Source organism: Leuciscus leuciscus (assembly GCF_965113295.1).
Source record: "Leuciscus leuciscus genome assembly, chromosome: 3".
NCBI classification, from domain to species: domain Eukaryota; kingdom Metazoa; phylum Chordata; class Actinopteri; order Cypriniformes; family Leuciscidae; genus Leuciscus; species Leuciscus leuciscus.
In genome coordinates this window covers 63,839,150-63,866,870 of record NC_138727.1, presented here as the reverse complement: position 1 = coordinate 63,866,870, position 27,721 = coordinate 63,839,150, and the positions used below count along the sequence as shown (strand labels likewise).

At 37.7% G+C, this 27,721-nt stretch overlaps 2 protein-coding genes across 3 annotated transcripts in view; one reads left to right on the top strand and one right to left on the bottom strand.

The window, feature by feature from the left end:
* Positions 1 to 27,721, top strand: part of LOC309495446 (uncharacterized protein) — a 134,919-nt gene that overhangs the window by 7,303 nt on the left and 99,895 nt on the right. The window lies entirely within an intron of this gene.
* The window catches only part of LOC309495433 (uncharacterized protein), a 50,548-nt gene continuing 23,804 nt past the window's right edge, over positions 978 to 27,721 (bottom strand). The window contains exons 2-5 of one of the 2 annotated variants that reach the window (XM_082165221.1): positions 7,437 to 7,845; positions 7,104 to 7,271; positions 6,538 to 6,904; positions 978 to 4,246 (exon numbers count right to left, since the gene is read on the bottom strand). In XM_082165221.1, the coding sequence (XP_082021347.1) occupies positions 3,234 to 4,246; positions 6,538 to 6,904; positions 7,104 to 7,271 (1,548 nt within the window). In that variant the 5' untranslated portion in view covers positions 7,437 to 7,845 and the 3' untranslated portion in view covers positions 978 to 3,233. Of the gene's footprint in view, positions 4,247 to 6,537; positions 6,905 to 7,103; positions 7,272 to 7,436; positions 7,846 to 8,029; positions 8,664 to 27,721 lie in introns of those variants that run through there. The other variant, XM_082165222.1, reaches the window with a different exon arrangement.

Genomic DNA, 27,721 nt, shown 5'->3' with positions numbered 1-27,721 from the left:
GCAGAGAGATGAACAGAGGAGTGGCGTGGGCCCTCTTGGGCTCGTTGAAGACAAGACGAGCTGAAGCATTCTGAATCATTTGTAGAGGTTTAGTTGCACATGATGGAAGTCCAGCCAGAAGAGCATTGCAGTAGTCAAGCCTAGGAGTGACTAGGGCCTGGACGAGAAGTTGTGTTGCATGCTCAGTTAGGAAAGGCCTGATCTTCCTGATGTTGTGCAGTCAGGGAACTACACTGCGACCAAAATAGTCGCATATGCGACCTTTTGAAATGCCATTGCGACCAAATTTTTTAATGGGTCGCAAATGTATCACTGATTATTTTTGTACCTATGTTTTAGGCAATATTCTATGATTTACTATGAGCATTTATTAAAACAGAAATGTGTATTTTAAGAATACGTTTTATAACTTGCTCTGAGCATTCAACACATCAAGTTGGCTTCAGCCGCACGACCGTTACTTAGATTAAAACGTACCATTGTATCTGTTGCGCGAGCTCTCTCTCTCTCACACAAATACGGACGCGCGCGCACACAGAGAGAGAAGATAATAGTAAAATGAAAATTGACGGGCTATAGTTTAAATTTTGTTCTTGCTTGTTTTTTTTCTGTCAAAATGTCGGAAAGCATTTTGTATTATCCATCCGTGTTTTTAAAATTCGTTAAATGACGGACGTTTTACAACACAGCCCTCGTTATATGTCGCATTCGTCTAACTTAGCCTACTTGATATTATTTTTAGAATAAGTGATTCGTTATGCTATTATTGGACTCCTGTCTATTCATTGTCAACTGTTTTCTATAAATATGTTTGTACTGGCTAACATTTATGCAGCTAATGCGTGTCCTGTTTAAAATGTGCAATGTTCAAATGCAAAGACAGCACGTCACAAATAGAAGCCCTTTTCCCTGTGCTATTTAGTATCATATTTGGTTATTGGAATAATAAATTAAGTAGCCTATCTTTATTGTACACCTGTTTTTTTTTTTTTTTTTTTTTTTACTGTTTTCTAGGGGTTTCTTAATTTTAGACAAGTTGACCAGCACACATTATATGCAATGCAATATAATGCATGTGTGTCCTATGTGTGACATATTTTGCACACAGGTAAAGGTGCCCAACATAAGTCATTTCTAAAGTAAAAAAGAAAAAAAGAAAACATGTTTTGGAAAATAGCTCTTTAATTGATTATCAGTAAATTTGTTTTCTATACAGAGATATCGATATCGGCCATAACAGCAATATTAATATCGGTTATTATCGGTATCGGCCACAATTTTCACATCGGTGCATCACTACTTAAGAGTTCAGGAGTCTGCCCATCTGTGCCAACCATAGCATGTTGAAATCCATTTTGCACTTTATTGTGTACTGTATTTTCTATTGCAGTAAATCTATCCCAACCAATGTTAAAGAAAACAAAAACAAGAAGGCATGTGGTTTAAAAGATGGCAAGTAAAATAAAAAGCACATCTGTATGCAATACAGTTTCATTATTATCCAGAGCGGCTTACTATAAATAATTTGTGCGACCAAATCATGTTTTGCGCCAGTAACTGAAAAAGTTAGTAGCGCAAGTGCCACCAGTGGAAAAGGTTAGTGTAGTTCCCTGGCAGTGCAAACCTGCATGGCTGAGCGGTCTTTGAAATGTGGTCTGTGAAGGTCAGCTGGTCATCAAATATTACTCCAAGATTTCTGACCGATCTTGATGGGGTGATTGATGATGAATCTAGCTGGATAGTGAAGTCGTGCTGTAGAGACGGATTGGCAGGGAGGACGAGAAGCTCAGTATTTGCCAGGTTGAGCTGCAGGTGATGTTCCTTCATCCATGCCGAGATGTCCGCCAGACAGCTTGAGACCCGTGCAGCTACTGTGGGATCATCTGGTTGAAATGAGAGGAAGAGCTGTGTGTCATCAGCATAGCAATGGTAAGAGAAACAATGTGCCTGAATGATGTGTCCCAGTGATGTGGTGTAGATGGAGAAGAGGAGGGGTCCAAGCACTGAACCCTGGGGAACCCCTGTGGTCAGTTGATGTGCTTTGGATACCTCGCCTCTCCATGCGACCCTGAAGGACCTACCTGTGAGATAGGACTCAAAACCAGTGGAGGTAAGTTCCTGTGATGTCCAGAGATGAGAGGGTGGACAGAAGGATCTGATGATTCACAGTGTCGAAGACAGCAGACAGATCCAGGAGAATGAGAACTGAAGATTTGGAAGCAGCTTTTGCGGTCCGTAGGGCTTCAGTGACCGACAGTAATGCAGTCTCGGTTGAATGCCCTTTCTTGAAGCCAGATTGGTTGACATCCAGCTGGTTGTTCTGAGACAGGAAGATGATACTTGGTTGAAAGCAACTCGTTCAAGTGTTTTCGCTATGAATGGTAGGAGAGAGACAGGTCTGTAACTCTCTACAAGTGACGTGTTTAATGTGGTGGCATAAACACTCTGGGAAAACAAATGCAATTGAAAATTAGTAGCATTGTGTGAAAAGAACACCATGTCTCTTTCATGATGAAATAAAACTTAATTTTTTAATTAAAATTAAATGAAATTAAATGAAAATCATCCAACAATGGAACAAATACAATAATCATTGAGCCACTTTTAACACTTAAAACATGTTTATCAGCGTTATGAAATCCAGGAACTCATAGATACTATCCTTCGGATGAGACGTTAAACCGAGGTCCTGACTCTCTGTGGTCATTCAAAATCCCAGGATGTCCTTCGAAAAAGAGTAGGGGTGTAACCCCGGCATCCTGGCCAAATTTGCCCCTTGGCCTCTGTCGATCATGGCCTCCTAATCATCCTCATATAATGATTGGCTTCATCACTGTCTCCTCTCCACCAGTAAGCTGGTGTGTGGTGGGCGTTCTGGCGCAATATGGCTGCCGTCGCATCATCCAAGTGGATGCTGCACATTGGTGGTGGTTGAGGAGATTCCCCCCCTTCTATGTAAAGCGCTTTGAGGTCTCCGAAAAAGCGCTATATAAATGTAACGAATTATTATTATTATTATTATAATTATTATCTTGAGGCTTTTTAATATGGCAAGTTCAATAATCATTGTTCTGTTCTGTCGAACAACTTCATTTGCATAGTTTGGTTCAATCCATCTCTAACTCTCTCAAACTACATGAAAGCGCAATGTGACACTGCCTCCTACTGGCTGAATGTACAGTTTCAGGATGAGCTCAATGAGTCCTTTATCCAGATTTACTGATGAAAAGACACTATGATGATTCAGGAGCAGTTTGTTCTTTATCGTGTTTCTTCTGGTGGGTCTGAAAACTACCTAAATAAGCGAATCTCTCGTTGCAGATGGAGCAGCGGTAAGGCTTCTCTCCTGTATGAACTCGCTCATGAGTCTTCAGGACGTCCGATCGAGCAAACGTCTTGTCACACTGAGAACACTTGAACGATCTTTCTCCTGTATGAATCCGCTGGTGATTTTTTAAGGTACACTGTTTAGCGAAACTCTTCCCACAAACGGCACAGTGATACGGTCTTTCTCCAGTGTGAACTCTCTGATGAAGTCCAAAATGAGCCGGATTAAAGAAGCTCTTCCCGCAGTAGGAGCACAGGTACGGTTTCTCTCCGGTGTGAGTCCTCTCATGGCAAATCAAATTAGGTTTTTGACGGAATCTTCTATCGCAGTGTGAACACTGATATGGTTTCTCCTGAGAGTGTATTTTCTTGTGTGACTTTAGATAACTTGAGTTTGTGAAGGATTTCCCACATTCGCTGCACTGGAACGGCCTCTCGTTGGTGTGAACACGCACATGCTTCTTCAAATGGGATCCATACATGAATCTTCTATCGCAGTGAGGGCACTTGTACGGCCTTTCACCCGTGTGGATTCGCTTATGAGCATCAAGATTCCCTTTGGTGCTGAAATACTTGTTGCACTCACTGCAGTGGAAAGACTTTTCGCCAGTGTGTGTCTTCATATGAGCTCTCATACTAGATGGAGTGGTGAAAAAATCCTTCCCGCACTGTTCACAGTGAAACTCCTTCACGCTGTGCTCTTTTGAATGAAGTCTCTGCTCTTCTAAGGTAGGAAAGCTGATGTTGCATCTCTTGCAGGAGAAGCTTTTCTGTTCTGTGTGTTTTCTCTCATGTCTCGTTAAATGTCCCTGTGAGCTCAATGTTTTCCCACAGGTGACGCAGGAGAAACTCTTGACCTTCAGCTGATCTTTTGATGTCGAGGTTGTTTCTTCATCAGTAGATGAACCGCCATTCACATCTGAAAAGAAAAAGGTATTAAAATTTCTAACTTTAAATGAACACAAATAGATTTAATGAATCATGCACTTACCATCATGACATTCTATAATATCTGTCTATATTGTTCTATAACTTTAGGAGCTTAAAAATTAATCAAGATAAATGTGAAATTGTGATGCAGCTCATGATACAGTGTTTTCAACACATCGGTTCACAGTAACTAATGTCTGCACCTTCTGATTTAGGAACTTAAAGCTGCAGTCCGTAACTTTTTTTGTGTTAAAAATTATCCAAAATAAAAACAACCAGCCAGTGTTCAAAACTCTCTGCTTGCCTTAGCTCGATTCAAATCGGTTAGCTTTTAATAATGATTTTAATTCCAGTGGTACTGGTGGATTTCCGCGGGAAATTCGAGCATGTCTTTGCGTCATTACGTCACATCTGTACACGTAAAGAAGGAGTCTCGGCTAGTCGGCTATATTGCGTGTGAGGATGTTCGAGGTGGAGATTTATAGCCTTTTCTCACAGCACTTGATATAATTAAGCTTATGGCGGATCCAGAATGTTTCAAACGACAATTACCACTGGAGATTCACCAGTTGTAAAACCCAAAAGACTTCGGACTTTGGAGTGGCTAGAGAAAAAAAGAGACAGCAACCGATGCGAAAACAAGGATAAACATCGGCAGGGCTTTTGAAAGATGGCGTGAACTCCGTGTTTTAAAGGGGTTCAGAGACAGCTTTTTTTTTTTGCTAGACAGGTACGACATTTCAATAGTTCAATTACGTAACAGTAGCGCACTTGTTCGCTTAATTTACAGAGTTACGGAGTTTCCTTTGTTGTGCCTTTCTCGTTTTGCTATTATGGTAAATATGAATTATTTTGTGCTAGCTATGAGAGGGAGCAATTCACCTCTACTCCAAGAAAATCAAACCCGCCGCCTCCGTTGTCAAGTATTGGATCTGAATCAGATCGGTAAAGTGTCGTAAGATGTTTAAGTAAGCAATAAGGCACGAGAGGCTGTGCTGTATCGTGAATAAGTAACGGCTGAAGGGCGTTGTTAGGAGCGACGCGAAGAGGAGTAACACCTTCAGCCGTTACTTATTCACGATACAGCACTTGCCTCGAGTGCCTTATTGCTTTTATAAAACGGTTGCCACACAATACAAATATTAAAGCCGAAAAATATTTATCTATGCAACTTTCATGAAGTAAAATCACTAAAAGCATTCCTTCCGCTGGAAAAAATAGTCCCTGACCGTAAACAGCAACAGAAGTTACATACATTATTTCACCAATAGATGGCGGCGAAGACTGTCTTATGAATGAGTCAGTCGGTAGAGAAGACTTTTATATTGAAAAAACTCAAACTTGTTTTCACGGAGAAGGAAGACGCAACTGACAGATGACTAACGTTATAGGCACGGGAAAATGGTTAACTGTTAAAAGGACAAGATATCGCAGCGGACATTCAAACGGATTATTTTATTATGAATATAGGACTGACCTGAAGGAAAATGCAATGTCTACTGTGAATGCAGGAACACACGCTTACTCGATCTCTCACAATACTCCACTATAGCTTCAATGAACAATATCAATGAGATCACACATGTGTTTAAGTTGCTAAGAGTGGTTGCTAGGGGTGTTGTGTAGTGATACATAGAACCATTGGGTGAAGCGGTCATAGCCGTGTTTTATCGTGAATAAAGCACAGCTATTGACCAATCAGAATCAAGGATTGGAACTAACCGTTTTATAAATTATGTTATATTATAACACGTTTACGCATAACAGGGATTCCGTTCATACACCGTTTATTTCATAGCACTATGATTGTTATTTGTTTGTACAAAATAACTGCCCTTCTATGATTTGCACGGTTAGACATGATATGATAAGCGATCGTTAGATTTAATCAGCGCGATTTACTGCAATGCTTTTTTCCCCTTAGTTGGTCAGAACAAAAGTGGATGTTACTTACTTGTTCAGACATCATTTTCCTTTGAAAATTCTAATATTGGTCATACTTCCAAAAAGTATAATCTGTGATTCTGAATGCCCGTATCCACACCGGCGCGGTGATTGACCGCCGCACACTCTCCTCAAAACATTGGATTCATCCGCGCTGTTTCATGCCGAGGCACAACCCACGTAAAGTTGATAATTCTGCAAATAACTGCAATTGCAGATTTCGAACAGAGATGGTGACAAAGAGGAAAAACTACGGACTGCAGCTTTAACTAAATTCTTACACACATTCTGACTATGATTTGCCATAACAAAAGATCATAAATGGAAGATACATACCTGAAGGAATAAAATTATCATTGTCATCATTATTCTCATCCTCATTTTCTACATCCTCAACATCATCCTCATTCTGAACATCATCCTCCTCCTCCTCCTCATGGCTCTGTTGTTGTTCCTCTGCTGTGGTTTCTTCTCCTCGTCTCTCTATCAGGTTCCTGCAGTCCTCCAGTTTGATGGAGCACATCTTCATCTGCTGTTCTCCAGCGTTACAGTCAGAGGTTTGATCAGCGGATCCATGATCCTGAGCGTCAGTATAACACAGTAAAGTGAGACTGAGCTCTGAGTCCTGTGTGTCTCTGGATCTCCAGACTGAATCCTGAGCTTCTGTCCCATCAGTCACACACACTGAAACCTTCTCCAGATCCTGACAAACACATCATAGATCAACACAAATAAACCAGTTGATATTAGCCTCATTATTCAGCAGTTATCTCTAGTGGGTATACTGGTGATTTGTTTGCATATTTTGCTGCTGGCTTAATTTGAGATGTGCATAAGAAGTGAGAAGCTAACAAAACTTTGGTTTGATTGAGCTGAAGGATGAAATGATGAGCTGCTCAAACCTCTCTGTTGGGTTTGTCTCCTCTTTCTCTCAGCTTTGCCTCCAGTGACGCCACCTCTTTCTTCAGCTGACAGATTTCAGAGATGAAATCCTCAATATCCAGCATGGACAGATCAGTTCCTACTGATTTACAGCAGATCACATCCATCTGTGCTCTCATGGTCAACATCTGAAGACAAACACATCATCATTATTACAAGAGGCATTTATCCACATTTATAGCAATCTAAGTTGTAATGTGGACTCGAGCATTTTCTGTAAAGCTGCTTTGAAACGATGTGTATTGTGAAAAGCGCAATACAAGTAAATGTGAATTGAATTATAATGAACTTACACTGATTTAAACTCAAAATGACTAATGATAATGAAGGAGAACAGAACTACACAGTATAAGAAAATTATTGCAATTTCTGAGAATATTAATACACAGGTAGATATTAATTACAGATATAAAATAAACATATGTTTAGGTGTATTTATGTTTACATTTATTATTGTAAATATATCATAACAACACATTACCAATATCTAAAACTTAAATTTAGCTGCTGGATTTAAACACAGATTTCAGAAATTTAACATGATAATGTGATACTTGTACTCGTTTCTAAGCGTCATTTAAGTGTCCAGCATTGAAAATTGATTGAAAATCAACATGAGAAAATTAAACAACGTGTTAACTTTGGTTTTATTACAAATATGACAGTTAAAACACAGCTACTGTAGTAAGTGTGTGTTTACAACTACAATTATACTATTATTTATTATTACAAATACCCAGGCTAAACTATGGTTACTGTGGTAAAATCATGGCTAATTAGGTTTTTTTTTTTTTTTTGATAAATGCGAATAAGTAGTTCATTTAAAGCTCATTAAAACACTACAGACTTTAAATCAACAATCACACAAACAGTTAAAACAACACACCTCAGTCTGAGCGCGCCAGGCTTCCTCTTCTTCAGTGGTTTTACCGGCGGACTGAAGAGCGTCACAGCGACTCCTACAGGTTTCAGGAAGAAACGCTAGTCAGTAGATATCGTGTCTACAGCAAACTTTCTCCGTCTTTTTCTATATCAATAACAAGCTTGAATTCCTGTGGTGCAGCTACGAACGTGAATCATGTTTATGTTTTCTCTATGGTTAAAGTTAAATTGTTCAACCGATGACCACGATGTAAGTAGGCTAATTTATTTTTGTTCTTGATGTGTCATGTTCACGGCACCACTTTATTTCCTAACGTTTCCGTATCGTGTATTATTGCATTTCTGTGTCAGAATCAGTTCAGCTCTCTAAACATGAACTGTGGTAAATAACGGTTCTTTCTTGCCCTGATGTGGCACTGCCATGTTTCTAGTATTACTGCTAAAAGAAGCTGTAGCTGAGATTTCTGCTTACACGATAATAATATGCCAAATAAATAAAACTAGGCTATATCAGACACTGATCAGCACATTAAGCTGTCAACAAAAAGAGAAGTTTTTCCATCCAGAGGATTTATTTCTTTGCAGCAAATATCTTACCTGACATGGTGGCACAAATGCTCTGGGAAAACATATGAAATTGATAAACATTATCAATTAATAATAAATTAATAACATTGAGTGAAAGGAAAACCATGTCTCTTTCTTGATTAAATAATATTTAAAATCCAACAATGGAAAAAAATGGTGCAATTGCCTTACAATCATCCTTGAGCCACTTTCAACACTTAAACTATGTTTATCAATGTTATAAAATCAAGGAACTCATAGATACTATTTTGAGGCTTTTTAATAGGTCAAGATCAATCTCAAGTTTAAGATACAATCATTGTTCTATTCTGTCCAACACAACTTCATTTACAGAGTTTGGTTCAATCCATCTCTACTCTCTCAATCCACAAGCTCAATGTGACACTGCCTCCTACTGGCAGAAAGAGCTCAATGTACAGTTTCAGGAGGAGCTCAATAGCCGCGTTTCCACTGTCGGGCCAGGGCCGGGCCAGGGCTTTAAACGGGCCGTGCCGGGCTAATAGCACCGGGCCTGCGTTTCCACTGCCGGGCCAGAAGCTCCACAGCGCTTCACTAAAACACGCCCGTAACACGCCTCTCTGGAACAACGTCACACTAACCCATCATTTCACCAACAAATGGAAGTTTTATCAGAAAACTAATCAGAAATCACTGGAAACAGCGTTGAAAACAAACATGATAAAAGTGGCCGTTTGCTGCCATTTTTGTTGTTTACTTGAATATTTAAAAACCCAAGCATCGATGTTTTACCACAGGTTTACAATAAAAAGTGATACATTGATCATAATGAATTAATTTATGTCAAAATTGCACATTAGTCACTCAGAAATAAATTACTGTTAGGTCTATTTCACAAAAGAAAGAGGACACACTTACTTCTTCAGTCGCGTCTGTTACTGTTTATCTGGTCGTTACAGGACATATTTACATCACATTTAGAAAGAATGATAATTTCTACAAATATATGCCACCAAAAATACGACCTGAGGAGCTTTAGCAGCACTCTCGACTCCCATACAGATATTTTCCGTCAGAGAAACAGAGGAAGCTCCCGAAAAAAAAGTTGCTTTATTGTATGATAGTCCGGTATAAAGAGACGTAGGCTACTGACAGATAAAATAAAAACATGACTGTGATAGCCTTTATGATTGGTCTGATTTCTTCAAGCGTATGTTTTTTTACTATGCGTATCTTCAAGCGTTTACTATGTTTACTATGGTAATGGTTAGCGCGCATAGTCTTTTGCATCACAAACACAAGGCATTCAAACATGAACGCGAGTTAAATTATTTTAAAAGTCTTTAATGCTGACAGAATCATCCGGCGCTGCCGTCTCCCGACTCAAGTGAACTCAGCCTCTGTTCGTAACCACTCCTCTAGCCCAAGCTGGCCCGCTCTGGACCAAGGTATTCGACTGGCCAGAAATCCTGGCCGTTGGCCCCGAGTAAGCCCCGATCAAGCCCCGGAAGTGACAGTGGAAACGCGACTGGCCCTGGCACGCACTAGCACGGCCCGGCCCTGGCCCGACAGTGGAAACGCGGCTAATGAGTCTTATCCAGATTTACTGATGAAAATACATTATGGGGCAGTTTTCTGGAGAGAGATAAAGCCTTGTCTTCACATTAACAGAAATCTGATTTATCTGTCATGGTTTTAAATAGTCCTAGACTTAGTATTCTAGATAAAGGACCACAGGTGCTTAGGAGGCTTTAGGAGGAATCAGTTTGAACACTTTACTTAACTTCCTTTGGCAGCACAGACATACATTGGACAGCAGATCTGAATGTAGTAGTTGCCTCTCAGCTTATATTGATGTAAGTGATTGGTTTACATTATGTAATTATGTATGTGTGTAGCTGAAAACAAACAAAACAGTAAAAAAAATTTACTGTATAAAGTAGCATTATTGATGAAGTCTATCTAGCACAATACACCACACTGTTAGACCTTACCGGGTTTTTTTACAGTAAAATACTGGCAACACTGTTGCCAGTAATTTACTGTTAATTGTACAGTTCTTCACTGCAATCTACAGTTTGTTTCTGTAAAAATGCACTAAATTAAAATTCAAGTTAACTAATTTCACTTGCAGAAAACGACTGCCTTAAATTGACCTACTGTCATTTAAATGTATTAACTAAAATTTACAATGCATTAATAATGTGAGCAAAGTATTACTGTGAACTTATGTCATTTGAAACCACAACAAAACTTTTGTAAATAAAGAGATTTCCACTGGACCAGCAACTAGAGTCACTGCCTGTTAAATAAAGCAACATGCAGCAAATCATCAATGTTTGCAGATCTTCTCCTGGACTGAAGCACAGGCTCTACTCTTCTGCACAATGGTGACCCAAAAAACAAGATTTTACAGTAAACTACTGGCAACAGTGTTGCCAGTATAAACCTGTTTTATAACTTACAGTTTATTACTGTTAAAATAAATGTTGTGGGTGTGTATTTTTATCTTACACTGTTAACCCTTTCAACCCCACAGGGAAATCCACACTAAAAAAAGAGTAAAAAGTAACATTGACAGTGTTGCAGTGAGATAATTAAGTGTGATTGATGAGCATTAGTGATGAACGCCTGCTGTTAACAAGCAGAATCACTGAAGGAAAGAGGAACACAATAACATAAAATAGAGAAACACAAGAACTACAACTGACTTCCAGCCATTACACATTATTACACTTATTATTAACCAGTATGGCTTTATTTCTGTCATACATCTACAGAAGTTGTTATTGAGATGTTTAATTGAAAATGTTTGGTTTGAAGTTACCATTATAGAGATCAGTGCTTGCTTTAGTTGGGTTCTGGACCATTGACTTCTTAACATTAGTTTTTCTTTTGCTGCTTTTGTGCAAGTCACACTTGTGCACAAACACAGTTTGTGAATGATTGCGATTATGATGACAAAATCATCATTATATTGCATGTTCATTCGTTCAGAATTTAAAATTCGTTCATTCCTCAATCAAAAGTGTTACATTACCACCGCTGTGAAATAACAGCAATACATTACAATGACTCATTTTTTTTAACACATCATAAATAAACCAAAAAAAAAAAAAACAGAGCTCCGCTGTTATTTAGAAACACAGAGATATCACAATTTAGCACATGAATCTCAACAATGGTGGCAATATTTATTTTTTATTTTTTATTCATGCAGCAGTGCATGCTGGGAGTTTTATACTATCCTGGAACCCAGCATGCATTGCGACATGAAACTTTTGATTGTCACCATTGTTGAGATTCATATGCTGATTGTTGATGTCTGTGTGTGTCTGAGTCGAGCAGGAATTCAAAAAGTTTTAATGCGCCATATGATTATGATATTCTTCAGAAGACCTGATAACAGAAATATTGATTTCATGTTGTAGATTCACATATATATGGTAAATATGAAATACCCATAAATTCAAAGAATATATACAGGAAAGATCAGAGAATCAGACATGTCCAGAATGATTGTGACATCATCTCAAAAGCCTAAAACACCTGATCATCTTCCTCTTGACTTTTTCTTGCCATAACAAATGTGTTTTATAAACTCACTGTTACAGCAGCCAGAGAGAGATGAATGGTAAGAAGTCAAGGGACAAGAGACCAACTAAAGCAAATACTGATCTCCATTATGGTTACAAAAAACTTTATTATTAACTAAATCTCTGTTAATTCTCAACAAAAACTTTTGTACATGTATGAAAGAAATAATCGTAAACTGGTTTGTAAACCGGTTTCACACTCAGTGGCTGGAAGTCAGTTGTAGTTCTTGTGTTTCTCTGTTTTTCTGTTCTTGTTTCTCTGTCCTTCAGTGATTCTGCTTATCAGGTGTTCATCAGTGTCTCAATTCACTCACTTCTTTTCATTCACTCTGTCAAGTGGACTATATTAGTGAACTAATGTAGGGAATAGTGAATGAGGGTATAAGGTGTGATTGGGAAAACAACCTCTGAGAGTCGATTTTGAGCACTGTTGATTTACAGTATATTCCTGTAGGCTATTTTTGTTTTCTACGGTATATTACTGTTTTAATGGAAAATGGTATGATACTGTCAGAATTAGGCCTTTTTTTACAGCAAGGGTTAACAGTGCAGCTTAACCAGGTGACTAATAACTCATGAATCACCATTCCCTAACATAATCTGTACAGAACAAATAATGATATATCTGTTTGAATAATACAAGCGCAACACTTAAATCAGGTACAAACTGTCATGAGTCAGGTTATCTTCTCCCTTTCTCTCTATCCTTTCACACACACATGCACACACACGCACACGCACACACGCACACGCACACACACACACGCACACACACACACAAAATATAAATTCAAAGCTTATACGCAGGATGAGATCAGTGAATCAGACAGTACAGGATGATCACGGCATTATCACAACAGCCAACAACTCCTTGGCTTTTTTCTAGCCATAACAAATGTGTTTTATACAGTAGGGCTGGGCGATTTAAATCGCGATATTGTTATGCGCATCTCGTCAGTAAAGCCGGTTCCTTGATTAGTAGTAAATCGCCTTCACCTGCTTTCAGATGGAGCAGAATTTACTACAAAGAGCCGTAGTTAACTGACAAGCTGAGCCAAATCACATCAATATCACGGACGTATCGCCAGCGATAATTAATGCGATATGGCTCAGCTTGTCTGTTAACTACGGCTCTTTGTACACAGCAAAAACTCCAGTGTTAGGGCGTTTTTCCACTGGGTTCGTTTGCTGCGGTCCGAACCCGAGTGCGCTAGTTCCCGGCGCCCCCCGCAGCGTTGGTCTGGTTTCACACTCAATTAGTTGTATCGAACCCAGGTGCGTTTGCAGTGATCTTACGTCATCGCAAACGCACACGGAAAACGCATGGAGAATACAACTCGACTGAGCATAGCTGTAATTTGTCTCTTTTTTTGGTGCTATTATGCACAACATAGTGAGAGACAACTACGTTTATGTTCATTACATGGTGTAATTCAGCACATATCCAGGGGACGCCGTGTTTCTGCTGCTCGCAGAAGATTTTTCACTGATGCGACAGTGATACGCATGCGCGGGATACTATACTTCCTGAACAAGCACGCACCCGAGTCCGTGTTGCTTGCACATTAACGCGAACCGCGCCACGGTTCGGGAGCAACCGAGCTCAGACCACCTCCTCCAGGTAGTCTCGGGTTCGGTACTCTAGTGCGCACCCGGGTCCGATGACAGCGTTCACATTAGCGATTTTTCATGTGAACCGTGCCCCGGTCCGCACTAAACTGCCAGTGTGAAAGCGCCCTTAAATTAACACTCCTGGGAGTGTATGAGTCCACACTCAAGAGTGTTGAAGTTAATGAGATAATTAAGTGATTAATTTAGTGAGGATTGAACATTATTGAAGACACCTGATGTTAACAAGCAGAATCACTGAAGGAGAAAATCACAAATTGTAAGCCACCGTTATGACGATCAGTGTTTGCTTTAGTTGGACTCTTGACCCATATATTATTAACTTTAATTTTGTTTGGCTGTTGTATCTGAGTTATATCTGCCAGTTGAACAAAGAAAAAAAAAGTGATCTTATGGTGTTGGTTATATTATGACAATCATCATTTGAACTCATTAAAATCCTTCTTTCTGACATTGATTTATGTTGTTGGTTACAGCATAACTGTGAATCTGCATAAATGCCCAGAATTTTTTATATAATATAAAGGATTTCTTAAAAGTTGTTTAAAAAAAAATCATTATTTTAGGCACACACAGATGTCAAGATTCAGTCTATGCATCTCAACAATGGTGAGGAGCAGAATATTCAATTAGGAAAAGTAAATTACATAGACAATTCAGATCATAATTTATTCATACCGCAATGCATGATGGGAGCCATTAATGAGTTAGTGATTGGTGGCAGCCACTGCAACATGCTTTATTATTGTCACCATTGTTGAGATTCACAGGCTGATTATTGATGTCTGTGTTTTAAATGAATTTATCTGAATGTCTTTTGATCAGAACAATTTTTATTAAATATTTTGAATTATAAGTAAAGTACTGATCATCAGGCTGAAGAATCACAAAACTGCTTCTAACAAGTTAAACCAAACTATCTCACCAAGTTTCCTTTTTTAGATCACAGCATGATTATGTCAAAACATAACCAACACTATAAGATAACAGTTTACTTTGTTCATTTAACTGTTTTAAATCAATAACAGCAGACAAACAACAGTAATTATTAAAGTAAACATATACTGGTCTAGAGCCCAACTAAAGCAAACACCCATCACCTTAATGGTAACTTACATTTTGTGATTTTCTCCTTCAGTGATTCTGCTTGTTAACATCAGGTGTCTTCAATAATGCTCAATCATCACTAAATTAATCACTTAATTATCTCATCAGCCCTAAATGCCGCTCCACCTGAAAGCAGGTGATGGTGATTCACTACTAATCAAGGAACCGGCTTTACTGATGAGATGCGCATAACAATATTGCGATTTAAATCGCCCAGCCCTATTATACAGCAGAGAAAAACTAATGATAAAAAGACAAAACACCAACTGAAGCAAACACTGATCTCCATCATGGTAACTTCAAACCAAACATTTTCAAATAAACATCTCAATAACTTCTGTAGATGTATGAAATGTCAATTTGACTCTTGACTTTTTATATCAGTTTGGGGTCTTAACTATTTTTGGCAAAGAAAGCAGGAAGTGAAGATGATCAGGTGATATAGTTTTCAGCATCATAAAGTAGAATGAGGCACTTATCTTATCCCTGACAAAACAAATGTCATTTTTTATTAATAGATTTTATTGTGCAACAATATTTTCTTGCAACAAATCAAACATTCTGAGTTTAGATTTTTTAAATAGATTAGTGCAAAAATTATTCAGACACACACAGACATCAAGAATCAGCATATGAATCTCAACAATGGTGACATGCTTCATGCTGCAATGCATGCTGGGAGTCACCATAGTATAAAACTCATGGCTCCCAGCATGGATTGCAGGATGAAGCATGTCACCATTGTTGAGATTCATATTCTGATTATTGACGACTGTGGGTGTCTTTATATGAATAAAATCATACTCTTTATTTAAAAATGTAATTGCAGAATGTCTGATCTCTGGCGAGAAAGTATTGATGGTTCATTCAAAAAGTTTTTGCACTATATTTAAATCAGCATTTTTTTTATTTATTTTTTTCAGCTGCAGCCGTCTGTTTTTGACCTATTTTAGGATGTTAGGTTTTTTTTTGGCAAAGTGTCAGAATCATGACTTATAAGTATTTGAACAATTCTAGAAGATGTCCTTATCATAACATAAACAACAGCTGATATCCTGAAGGCGTTCAACATGCGGTTCTCCCGGTTTGTTCTTATCAAGAACTTCTCAGGGGGTTTTGCTTCACTTATGAGTTACAGCTGCATTTTATTCATTTATTATGTGTTTACATTAAAGAAAATACTATTATTGATTAATTAACCCTTTTTTAAGCTCCACCCCTTAGTTACTGTTGCTAACTTATAACTTATAACAGTGTTTACTTATAACACTGTAAAACAATTGCCAGAAATTTACAAGATTAAAGAGTATTATTTCACAATAAATTCAGAAAGTCAGAAATTTACAGTGAAATTAATGCATTCTGGGTATTTTCTTACAAATTGCTGTTAATCAACAGCAAATTGATGCTGACATCACAGTAATTTACTGCTCTTTCACACGATTTCACACGATAAAGTTGTCTTTAACCATGCTGTTCTGTTGTTTAATAGGTACAACGATAACCTTTCTAATGGAGGACAACCTTACAGCCAGCCATAACTTCTGATCACTTTTATTATCATGAACATTAATTGTTTTAATGTTACATGAAACATTAAAAAACATCCTTTTTTTTTTTTTTATACAACAAAATGATAGCAAAACATGATCTGAATGATTTTTTTCTCTAGACTAGAAGGATGGAGTAGACTGCCCAAAATCTTCAACTGAGTGTGGGGATTATTCTGCCCCATTGCCCACTCATTGTTGGTCCGGGGTACCTCTAACTTCATTCAAAGTCCTTTAGATACCCAGCAGGACATCTAATCCTGGAAGCATTGAACTTGCAGAGAGTGGAGATGTATGTATATCTGTCAGGTCTGGAAGATCAGAAGATATCACACAAGCTTTTTGGATTGGTGAGCTGTGAAAACGGTTTCATCTCAATGTACCTCTGGGTGTCTCGGTCACATTGAGACTATAACATTGGGGCTTGAGCATCTTGCTTTGAAGATGAGTTTTCTATAGTGTCTTTTTATCTTACACTGTTGACTCTTTCAACCCCACAGAAAAAAATCCTGTTGTGTCCACACTACAAAGAGAAAAAGTAACATTGAGACAGTGTTGCAGTGAGATAATTAGGAAATATGTAAGTGATTGTTGAGCATTAGTGATGAACACCTGCTGTTAACAAGCAGATTCACTGAAGGAAAGAGGAACACAAGAACATAAAATAGAGAAACACAAGAACTACAACTGACTTCCAGCCATTACACATTATTACACTTATATAACCAGTTTGACTTTATTTCTGTCATACATCTACAGAAGTTTGTATTGAGAAGATTAATTGAAAATGTTTGGTTTGAGGTCACCATCATGGAGATCCGTGCTGGCTTTAATTGAGCTCTTCACCCTTGACATCATGTATTTTTCTGGTTGCTTTAACTTTGTTCTTGCAAGCCATGCACACACACACATTGATGATGACACAATCATCATATAGTAGTCTCTTCACTCACTGACCTCATTCAGTTTAATCCTTAAAAGTGTTGCATTACCAACACTGTGAAAAAGAAGTTATTACTCCAACACCTGCATGACATTATTAACCAACGTGGTTTAACAAACAATTTGGGAAACAGTCATGACTATCTAGTTGATTTCTTTCATTTAAATGTTTTATTTATTTAGTTTGGCAGCTGTAGCCGACTGTTTTTGACATTTTTGCGATATGTTTTTTTTGGCAAAGTGTCAGAATCATGACTTATAAGTATTTGAACAATTCTAGAAGATGTCCTTATCAGAGCATACCAACAGCTGATATCCTGAAGGCGTTCAACATGCGGTTCTCCCGGTTTGTTCTTATCAAGAACTTCTCAGGGGGTTTTGCTTCACTTATAAGAAATGAATAAAATGCAGCTGTAACTCATTTGTTTACATAAAAAACTATTACTGATCAATTAACCCTTTGTTAAGCTCCACCCCTTAGTTACTGTTGCTAACTTAGGCAATCACTGTAAAAATGTTTTACAAGATTAAAGAGTATTATTTAGTAATAAATTACTGTAGTCAGAAATTTACAGGGAAATCAATGCATGCTGGGTATTTTCTTACGAATTACTGTTAATCAACAGCAAATTGATGCTGACATCACAGTAATTTACTGCTCTTGTTTTACTGTGATTTCACACGATATCTTCAGAGATCTGTTAGTGTTTAATGTTCTCTTGGGATTTAAAGTGTTTCTGTTGTCTGAGTTTGTGTGTGTCACCATTGTGTTGAAGAGTAGAGCCTGTGCTTCAGTCCAGGAGAAGAGAAACACTGATGATATGCTGCATGTTGCTTTGTTTAACAGGATGAACTCTATTGCAGTGATTAACTGCTATGTTAACTTGATGTTCTTATTATTTATTTATTCCATTAAATTACAGATTAATAGATATAAATAAATGCACAGTCTAACATTCTCCTTACATTCTTATGTCTTCGTATTAACAACTTAAAACTTTAAGGAAAAAATGTAAGGCAGTAGTTTCCCATGTTTTCTGAGTACGCTTAACTAAAAACATTTAACTTTGAAAATATATTGAACATATATTTTTCAACATATGAATTAGTGTTGTCACGATACTAGAATTTCTAACTTCGATACGATACCTTGAAAAATATCGATATTCGATACCATTTTCGATACCACGGAGAAAAAAACTGCCACAATATTAAGGGGTATTTTTTATTTATTTAAAGCTAAATATAACAAGTCTAGAACATGACAATGAGGGATATTTTACATGAACAAAAATGTCCTGAGGTAGTGCACTGGTTCAAAAGCTAGATGCTGGTTAATACATTTATTTGATTAACAGATTTAAACGCAAACGTGCATCACACGCGAAAACATGCTCACTGGATCGACATGAAGTCAAGTCACCTTTATTTATATAGTGCTTTTAACAATACAGATTGTGTCAAAGCACTTAACAGTATCAAATTGGAGGATAGAGTGTCAGTAATGCATAATAATAAAATTAAACATTCAATTTTCAGTTAAAGTCATTTCATTATTGAATTCAGAGATGTCATTGTCTAGCTCAGTTTAGTTTAATTAGTATCTGTGTAATCAAATTGATGATAATCGCTAGAGTTGAGCCGGATACTCGGCTGAAACGAGTATCCGGTACGGATAAAGCACTTTTGTCGAGTACGAGTATTATACGAGTAATACGAGTCAATATCTGTGCTCGGATTGAAAAAAAAAAGAAAGTTATGTTGAGATTAGGGCTGGGCGATATATCGATATAAAGAATATATCGATATATTTTTTAAATGCGATATGGAATTAGACCATATCGCATATATCGATATAGTTCAAATTTGCGCTGTGATCCTTGCTCCAAGCCAGCTGACCCGGAGCTCTCTGCACTGCTCCTCGCGCCCCCGCCCCTCCTTTTCCACTTTGCGTGCGTGTTTAGAGCATGTTATGTTATAACATGAAATAAAGTCTTTCACCTCAGAAAAACGGACTTTCTTGTCCTGTCAGCCGTTATACTGTAGTCGTAGCGCAACACACTCAATTGCACGCGCAAATGCGGCGGCGCGCGCTGTATCGCCTCACTGTATATAAAGTGCAAAAGAAACTACGAGCATGCAACGCCGTTACGTTGTAAATTACACTAAATAAAAGTAATGCAGGTATGATTTTCATTCTATTCACCAGGAGCCGTTTCCATGTTTCATTAACAGTTCTTGTCAGTATTGTGTATTCACCATGGTAACTGTCGTTTCCATATTAACCCCAAAATGCCACTATTTTTCTTTGTGTTATTTTTTTATATTTTTAAATGCCTGTGGTGGCTCATACCAACATTGTATTAACAAAAATTAGTTTGGGACTGCTATTTAATAGCTTTAGCATAGGCCTAATGTTTATTTATTAGTACTATTCTTTAATTAGTCATATTCTTACAATTTATGTTAAGTAAAGGGGGACAGTACTTGTGTGTGTGTTAACAAATTTTGTGTAAACGTGTTATAATTTGCCTAATAATATTCTCTCTCTCTATATATAGGCAAATTATAACACGTTTACAATTTATTTATATATATATATATATATATATATATATATATATATATATTCAATGTAAATTTTGATAATCATAATTAATAAATTGCAATTACAATTCCAAGGGAATAATCAGCCATTATGATTTTTGTCATAATCGTGCAGCCCTAAGGTGAAGAAACCTGTTTATTATTTATTCATTTGATTTTGCAAATGTTCACTGAAAGAACCGGTTTCAATAAAACTACTTGTGATGTCATATTTGGCTTTGACTTTGACTGAACATTTGCTCTCACTTTGCGGAACAAATATCGGGAAATATATCGTATATCGATATTCAGCCTAAATATATCGGGATATGACTTTTGGTCCATATCACCCAGCCCTAGTTGAGATGAAAACTCTTGTTCATTACATTTTACTTCATAATTGCAACCGCATGTGTTGTATTCATTGTTGCAAAACTTGTTCTGTAGTTCGTTTGTTATCGTGATCAAAACAATTGATCTGAAGCTCAATGCTGATGCTGTCATGTAAATAGTTTTCTAATCAGCAATAAATATAAACATTTCTGATCAACCCATATCAATTGCATGCTTAAAATAACATACCGGTTAAAGCCCCGCCCATTTCAATACAACCACACCCACTTCTGGGTTAAATCCTGCCCACTTCAGGGTTAGGCCCCGCCCAGTCCGAGTAGATACAGATACAGATAATTCATATGGTTAACAGATACAGATACAGATAATGCTGTACTCGCTCATCCCTAATAATCGCTAATGAAGGCAAATTGCAGAATTAAATAATAATTTTTTTAATAAAGTTAAATAAGCACAAGTTAATTTACATTTGACCATAGTTAAAATATTTACTCAGTCAGACTCAGACTCAGATTCCTCAGTCAGATTATATTAAATTTAAGAATTACTGTGAAAAAACGAGACGACACACTCATATCAACAACAAAGGCCATCTTGGTTAATGTTTGAGAAATGTTAAAATGAGAAGAGTTACCAACCTCTCGCAATTATTTATATAGATCCGGGTGTCGGTCTTTCAGGTGCTTTGCTATATTAGGCCCCGATCACACCTAAAGGCCCGTACACACCGGGACGAATTACACGCGCGATATTCGCCGACGTTTAACGCCTCGTGACTAAACAACGGGCGCCAATGTGAGTGTGCACACCGACGCGAAAAACGCCACGCGTAAAAGCGTAAATTGTTTTTAAACGCCTCGGGTTCGTTTTTTTGGTTTGACGCGCCGCGTCAAAAACTATCCGACCAATGAGATTGCCGCTTTTGCTCACGTGTCTGGAGCTTCTGAAGTTACAGTAAAACACAACTTGGGGGCGCTCAATCACAAAACGGTCTTGCCGAGCACACATACGTAACAGAGAAGAAGATATACGCCAAGTAGCGTCTACACTGCCCATAGACAGACACTGCCGGGAAGAAATGACGAGGAAGATGCAAGGCAAGATGAATGTAGAGCTGCTGGTCTCGTTGGTGTCGGAATAAAGAACTATATGACAAACGCGACAGCGACTACAAAAATCTTGTTAAAAGAGAACTGTTATGGACTGGTATTGCAGAGTATAGACTGTTATGGAGTGGTATTGCAGAGTATAGACTGTTATGGAGTGGTATTGCAGAGTATAGACTGTTATGGAGTGGTATTGTATTTCTGTTTTACATTAAGCGCCATCTAATGTCAGGGAATGAATTTGCATGTTCACTCAGCTCATCGTCAGCGAAAATCGCTTGGGTGTAAACACAAAAAACGCGTTGAAAAACGCTGGCGAATAACGGGCGCCGATATTCATCCCGGTGTGTACGGGCCTTAACGCGTTTTTCAGGTTCGAAAACGCGAGGCACACAGCACTGTCCCGATCACACCTGACGGCACACAGCACTTACCATCACACAGAACAAGCAGTGCGCTGCGTTTGTTATGTTGCTAGGCAACCACTGAAACAGCTGTCCTGTCAGTCAAGTAAACGTCAAATCAGCCTTTTATTAACTTTGTTTACTTTCTGTTAACATTGTGGTAGTTACGGTTCGTGAAGGCATTAAGCTCCTGGTAACCCGCGAGAGCACCACAAGTTTATCCTCCATCATCGCACATTCGCACTCTCCGGGCGTTCAAGCAACTACCTTTCATCACTAAAACGGAAGGCCCGCGAGGCGCAGCAGGCGCATAAACAGCGCACAGAACGCTCGCTGGAAACCAATTGAAACCAGGCACCTCTCACTGCAAAAAACGCGTCAGGTGTGATCGACCCCATTTACTTCACTTTTGCTATTTAACCAGAGCGAATGAGACGAGTGCGTGTGTGGTGTTTGTCAACGCGCCTTTGGAGAGAAGTGAAAGTGACAGCTCGGCTAGTATCAATACTACGGGAAATTAGTATTGGTATCGTTCAGATATTTCAGTATCGATATTTATCGAAATATCGATATTTTTGACAACACTAATATGAATAGTGGCAATTCCTTATGTATTCTTCAATATATTGGTTGGGAAACACTGGTCTAAGATAGCAAGAGTAACTAAGGGACGGAGCTTAACGAAGGGTCAATTGATCAATAATAGGATTTTTTTTATATTTGTAAATTAAAAATACAAATCAACACTGGACTATACCATGATCCTCAGGTATACTGTAAAAAATTAAAGTAAAAAATAAACAATGACAGTCAGCTATGGCTGCCAAACAAATAAAAAATAAAATTAAAGTGAAATAAGTTGATTTAAATAAAGTACAAAAATACATTTCCATAAAACACTGTTATTTTACAGATATTTCCTGAATTATTTTTGACAAACACGTTCACTGTAAGGCAAATGTCTTGCAGTTAATTAGCAATAGCACACATGCATGAATTAAAGGTGTAGTGGAGGATTTTCTTTTTCCGGGTGGATCATCAAGACTATTGGTCCTCCTAGTTGTCAATCATTCTGGTGATATGTTTACGTAAGGCTGTCGTACGTGCTCGTCCCTGGGTAGTTTCCGCTTTCTGCGCATGTGCACTTTCAGGTGTATGTGTGGTGATCTACGGTTTCAGCCATTCATTGAAGCTCGCCGTTCTCACCGGGTTTTTTCAAAATGTCTGAGGGTCGCAAGAGAAAAAGTGTCTACGAATTGTATGACAAGAAGAGAAAGGCCTCTGAAGAAAGAAACAAGACCAGAGTGTTTTTGGGAGAATATTTCACACGCTGGCGTGCGCTAAAAGCACAGGTTGGGCTTCCCACTGATTTTTCAAAAAGTGGAGAGGGCGGTTCTTTTCTAAAATTCGAGAAAATCCTCCACTATACCTTTAATGTAATTTATCTGTCATGGTTTTAAATAGTCCTAGACTTAGTCTAAACCAGAGTTTAAGATCCTCCACGACCAAATTGAGGCTTAAATTAAACCTACCAAAAGGCAGGTTTAACTTCAGATTAATGTTGTTTTCCAAAGAAGACTCATGTATTACTTGGATACACACACACACACACATATATATACACACACTAAATATAAATTCAAAGCTTATACGCAGGATGAGATCAGTGAATCAGACAGTACAGAATGATCACGGCATTATCACAACAGCCAACAACACCTTGGCTTTTTTCTAGCCATAACAAATGTGTTTTATACAGCAGAGAAAAACTAATGATAAAAAGACAAAAGACCAACTGAATCACACACTGATCTCCATCATGGTAACTTCAAACCAAACATTTTCAAATAAACATCTCAATAACTTCTGTAGATGTATGAAACATCAATTTGACTCTTGACTTTTTATATCAGTTTGTGGTCTTAACTATTTTTGGCAAAGAAAGCAGGAAGTGAAGATGATCAGGTGATATAGTTTTCAGCATCATAAAGTAGAATGAGGCACTTATCTTATCCCTGACAAAACAAACGTTATTTTTTATTAATAGATTTTATTGTGCAACAATATTTTCTTGCAACAAATCAAACATTCTGAGCTTAAAATTTTAAATAGATTAGTGAAAAAATTATTCAGACACACACAGACATCAAGAATCAGCATATGAATCTCAACAATGGTGACATGCTTCCTGCTGCAATGCATGCAGGGAGTCACCATAGTTTAAAACTCATGGCTCCCAGCATGGATTGCAGGATGAAGCATGTCACCATTGTTGAGATTCATATTCTGATTATTGACGTCTGTGGGTGTCTTTATATGAATAAAATTATACTCTTCATTTAAAAATTTATTTGCAGAATGTCTGATCTGTGGCGAGAAAGTATTGATGGTTTATTCTTATGGGATGTTCTGCACAGCTTGTCTAAGTTAGCAACAGTAATCTAGAAGTTTTGCTTAGCAAAAGGTCAGTCGATCCCAAAAAAAAAGTTTATATTAGCATATTATAAAAAACATTTTCTGTTAAAAAGTTGTTGCACTATATTTAAATCAGCATATTTTGCTTTAATTATAATTTTTTTTTGTTTGGCAGCTGTAGCCGACTGTTTTTTACCTTTTTTTTTACGATATTTTACTTTTTTTTTTTTTTTTTGCAAAGTGTCAGAATCATGACTTATAAGTATTTGAACAATTCTAGAAGATGTCCTTATCAGAACATAAACAACAGCTGATATCCTGAAGGCGTTCAACATGCGGTTCTCCCGGTTTGTTCTTATCAAGAACTTCTCAGGGGGTTTTGCTTCACTTATGAGTTACAGCTGCATTTTATTCATTTATTATGTGTTTACATTAAAGAAAATACTATTATTGATCAATTAACCCTTTGTTAAGCTCCACCCCTTAGTTACTGTTGCTAACTTAGGCAATCACTGTAAAACAGTTGCCAGGAATGAACAGGATTAAAGAGTATTATTTCACAATAAATTACTCTAGTCAGAAATGTATAGTGAAATTAATGCATGCTGGGTATTTTCTTACAAATTACTGTTAATCAACAGCAAATTGATGCTGACATCACAGTAATTTACTGCTCTTGTTTTACTGTGATTTCACACGATAAAGTTGTCTTTACCCACATAGCAACATTGTGTCGGCCCAGATCCGGCCCACATCTGGCACACATGGAAAGATGATCTGGCCCACATGCAGCGTGGACTTACGGCACTTGGGTGGGCCACTCCTGTTTGCCAGATCTGGGCCACAAGCAGGACATAGCAATGCCACGTCTCAGCCAAGAGCAAAGAAATAAACCAGAACTGGAGGATTAAACAACTCCACAAACAGCATTACCAGCTTCACTTATTACCAACTAGACTGACTTTATTTCTGTCAGATGTCTACAGAAGTTTGTATTGAGAATTAACAGAGGTTTAACTCTAATGTGTTTCATTTAAAGTCACCATTACAGTGAATAGTGTTTCCATTAGTTGGGCTCTTAACTCTTATTATATCTATTGTCTTCTTTGGCTGCTGTGATAGAGTGTTTGTCAAACACATTTGCAGCAGCAAAGAAAGCTAAAGTGAAATGAGATCAGGTGATGATGGTTTCCTGTTGATGGTTTTATGATCATCATGAAATAACCTGTTTCACTGAGATAATTTGAATCTAACAATTGTGTAATACCATTAATATATTCTCATCACAAACCCTGTGTTACTGCAGCATGGGGTCCAGCAATATTATAACAATCAATTAGAAGACTTTAAGAAACATGAGCACGAATTTTTACTGTTTGATGACACACACAGGCATCAATAATCAGCGTATGAAGCTCAACAATGGTGAGAATCAAAAGTACCTTGCTGCAATGCATGATGGGTACCATCATTGTACAAGACTCCCAGCATGCATTGCAACATGAATAAATTATGCAGCTGAATTGTCCTATTAACTTGTTTAATTCTAAATATGTGCTTTTATTTTTTTGCTGTTGTTTTTGTTGTGGCATTTAGTAGCTTTTCAGTGATGTTCTGAATTAATCAAAAAAAAAAAATATATTGTCACCCTTGTTGAGATTCATGTGCTGATTTTTGATATCTAAGTGTGTCACCATGGATTTTTTTTCGTGCTCATGTTTGTTAAAGTCTTCTAACTGATTGTTATAATATTGCTGGACCTCATGCTGCAGTAACACAGGGTTTGTGATGAGAATATATTAATGGTACAACACAATTGTGAGATTCAAATTATCTCAGTGAAACAGGTTATTTCATGAAGATTATAAATCCATCAACAGGTAATCATCATCACCTGATCTCAGTTCACTTTAACTTTCTTTGCTGCTGCAAATGTGTTTGACAAACACTCTATCACAGCAGCCAAAGAAGACAATAGATAAAATAAGAGTTAAGAGCCCAACTAATGGAAACACTATTCACTGTAATGGTGACTTTAAATGAAACACATTATAGTTAAACCTCTGTTAATTCTCAATAAAAACTTCTGTAGACGTCTGACAGAAATAAAGTCAGTCTGGTTGGTAATAAGTGAAGCTGGTAATGCTGTTTGTGGAGTTGTTTAATCCTCCAGTTGTGGTTTATTTCTTTGCTCTTGGCTGACATGTGGCATTGCTATGGCCTGCTTTTGGCCCAGATCTGGCAAACAGGAGTGGCCCACCCAAGTGCCGTAAGTCCACGCTGCATGTGGGCCAGATCATCTTTCCATGTGTGCCAGATGTGGGCCGGATCTGGGCCGACACAATGTTGCTATGTGGGTAACCATGCTGTTCTGTTGTTTAATAGGTACAACGATAACCTTTCTAATGGAGGACAACCTTACAGCCAGCCATAACTTCTGATCACTTTTATTATCATGAACATTAATTGTTTTAATGTTACATGAAACATTAAAAAACATCCTTTTTTTTTTTTTTATACAACAAAATGATAGCAAAACATGATCTGAATGATTTTTTTCTCTAGACTAGAAGGATGGAGTAGACTGCCCAAAATCTTCAACTGAGTGTGGGGATTATTCTGCCCCATTGCCCACTCATTGTTGGTCCGGGGTACCTCTAACTTCATTCAAAGTCCTTTAGATACCCAGCAGGACATCTAATCCTGGAAGCATTGAACTTGCAGAGAGTGGAGATGTATGTATATCTGTCAGGTCTGGAAGATCAGAAGATATCACACAAGCTTTTTGGATTGGTGAGCTGTGAAAACGGTTTCATCTCAATGTACCTCTGGGTGTCTCGGTCACATTGAGACTATAACATTGGGGCTTGAGCATCTTGCTTTGAAGATGAGTTTTCTATAGTGTCTTTTTATCTTACACTGTTGACTCTTTCAACCCCACAGAAAAAAATCCTGTTGTGTCCACACTACAAAGAGAAAAAGTAACATTGAGACAGTGTTGCAGTGAGATAATTAGGAAATATGTAAGTGATTGTTGAGCATTAGTGATGAACACCTGCTGTTAACAAGCAGATTCACTGAAGGAAAGAGGAACACACGAACAGAAAATAGAGAAACACAAGAACTACAACTGACTTCCAGCCATTACACATTATTACACTTATATAACCAGTTTGACTTTATTTCTGTCATACATCTACAGAAGTTTGTATTGAGAAGATTAATTGAAAATGTTTGGTTTGAGGTCACCATCATGGAGATCCGTGTTGGCTTTAATTGAGCTCTTCACCCTTGACATCATGTATTTTTCAGGTTACTTTAACTGTGTTCTTGCAAGCCATGCACAAACACACATTGATGATGACACAATCATCATATAGTAGTCTCTTCACTCACTGACCTCATTCAGTTTAATCCTTAAAAGTGTTGCATTACCAACACTGTGAAAAAGAAGTTATTAG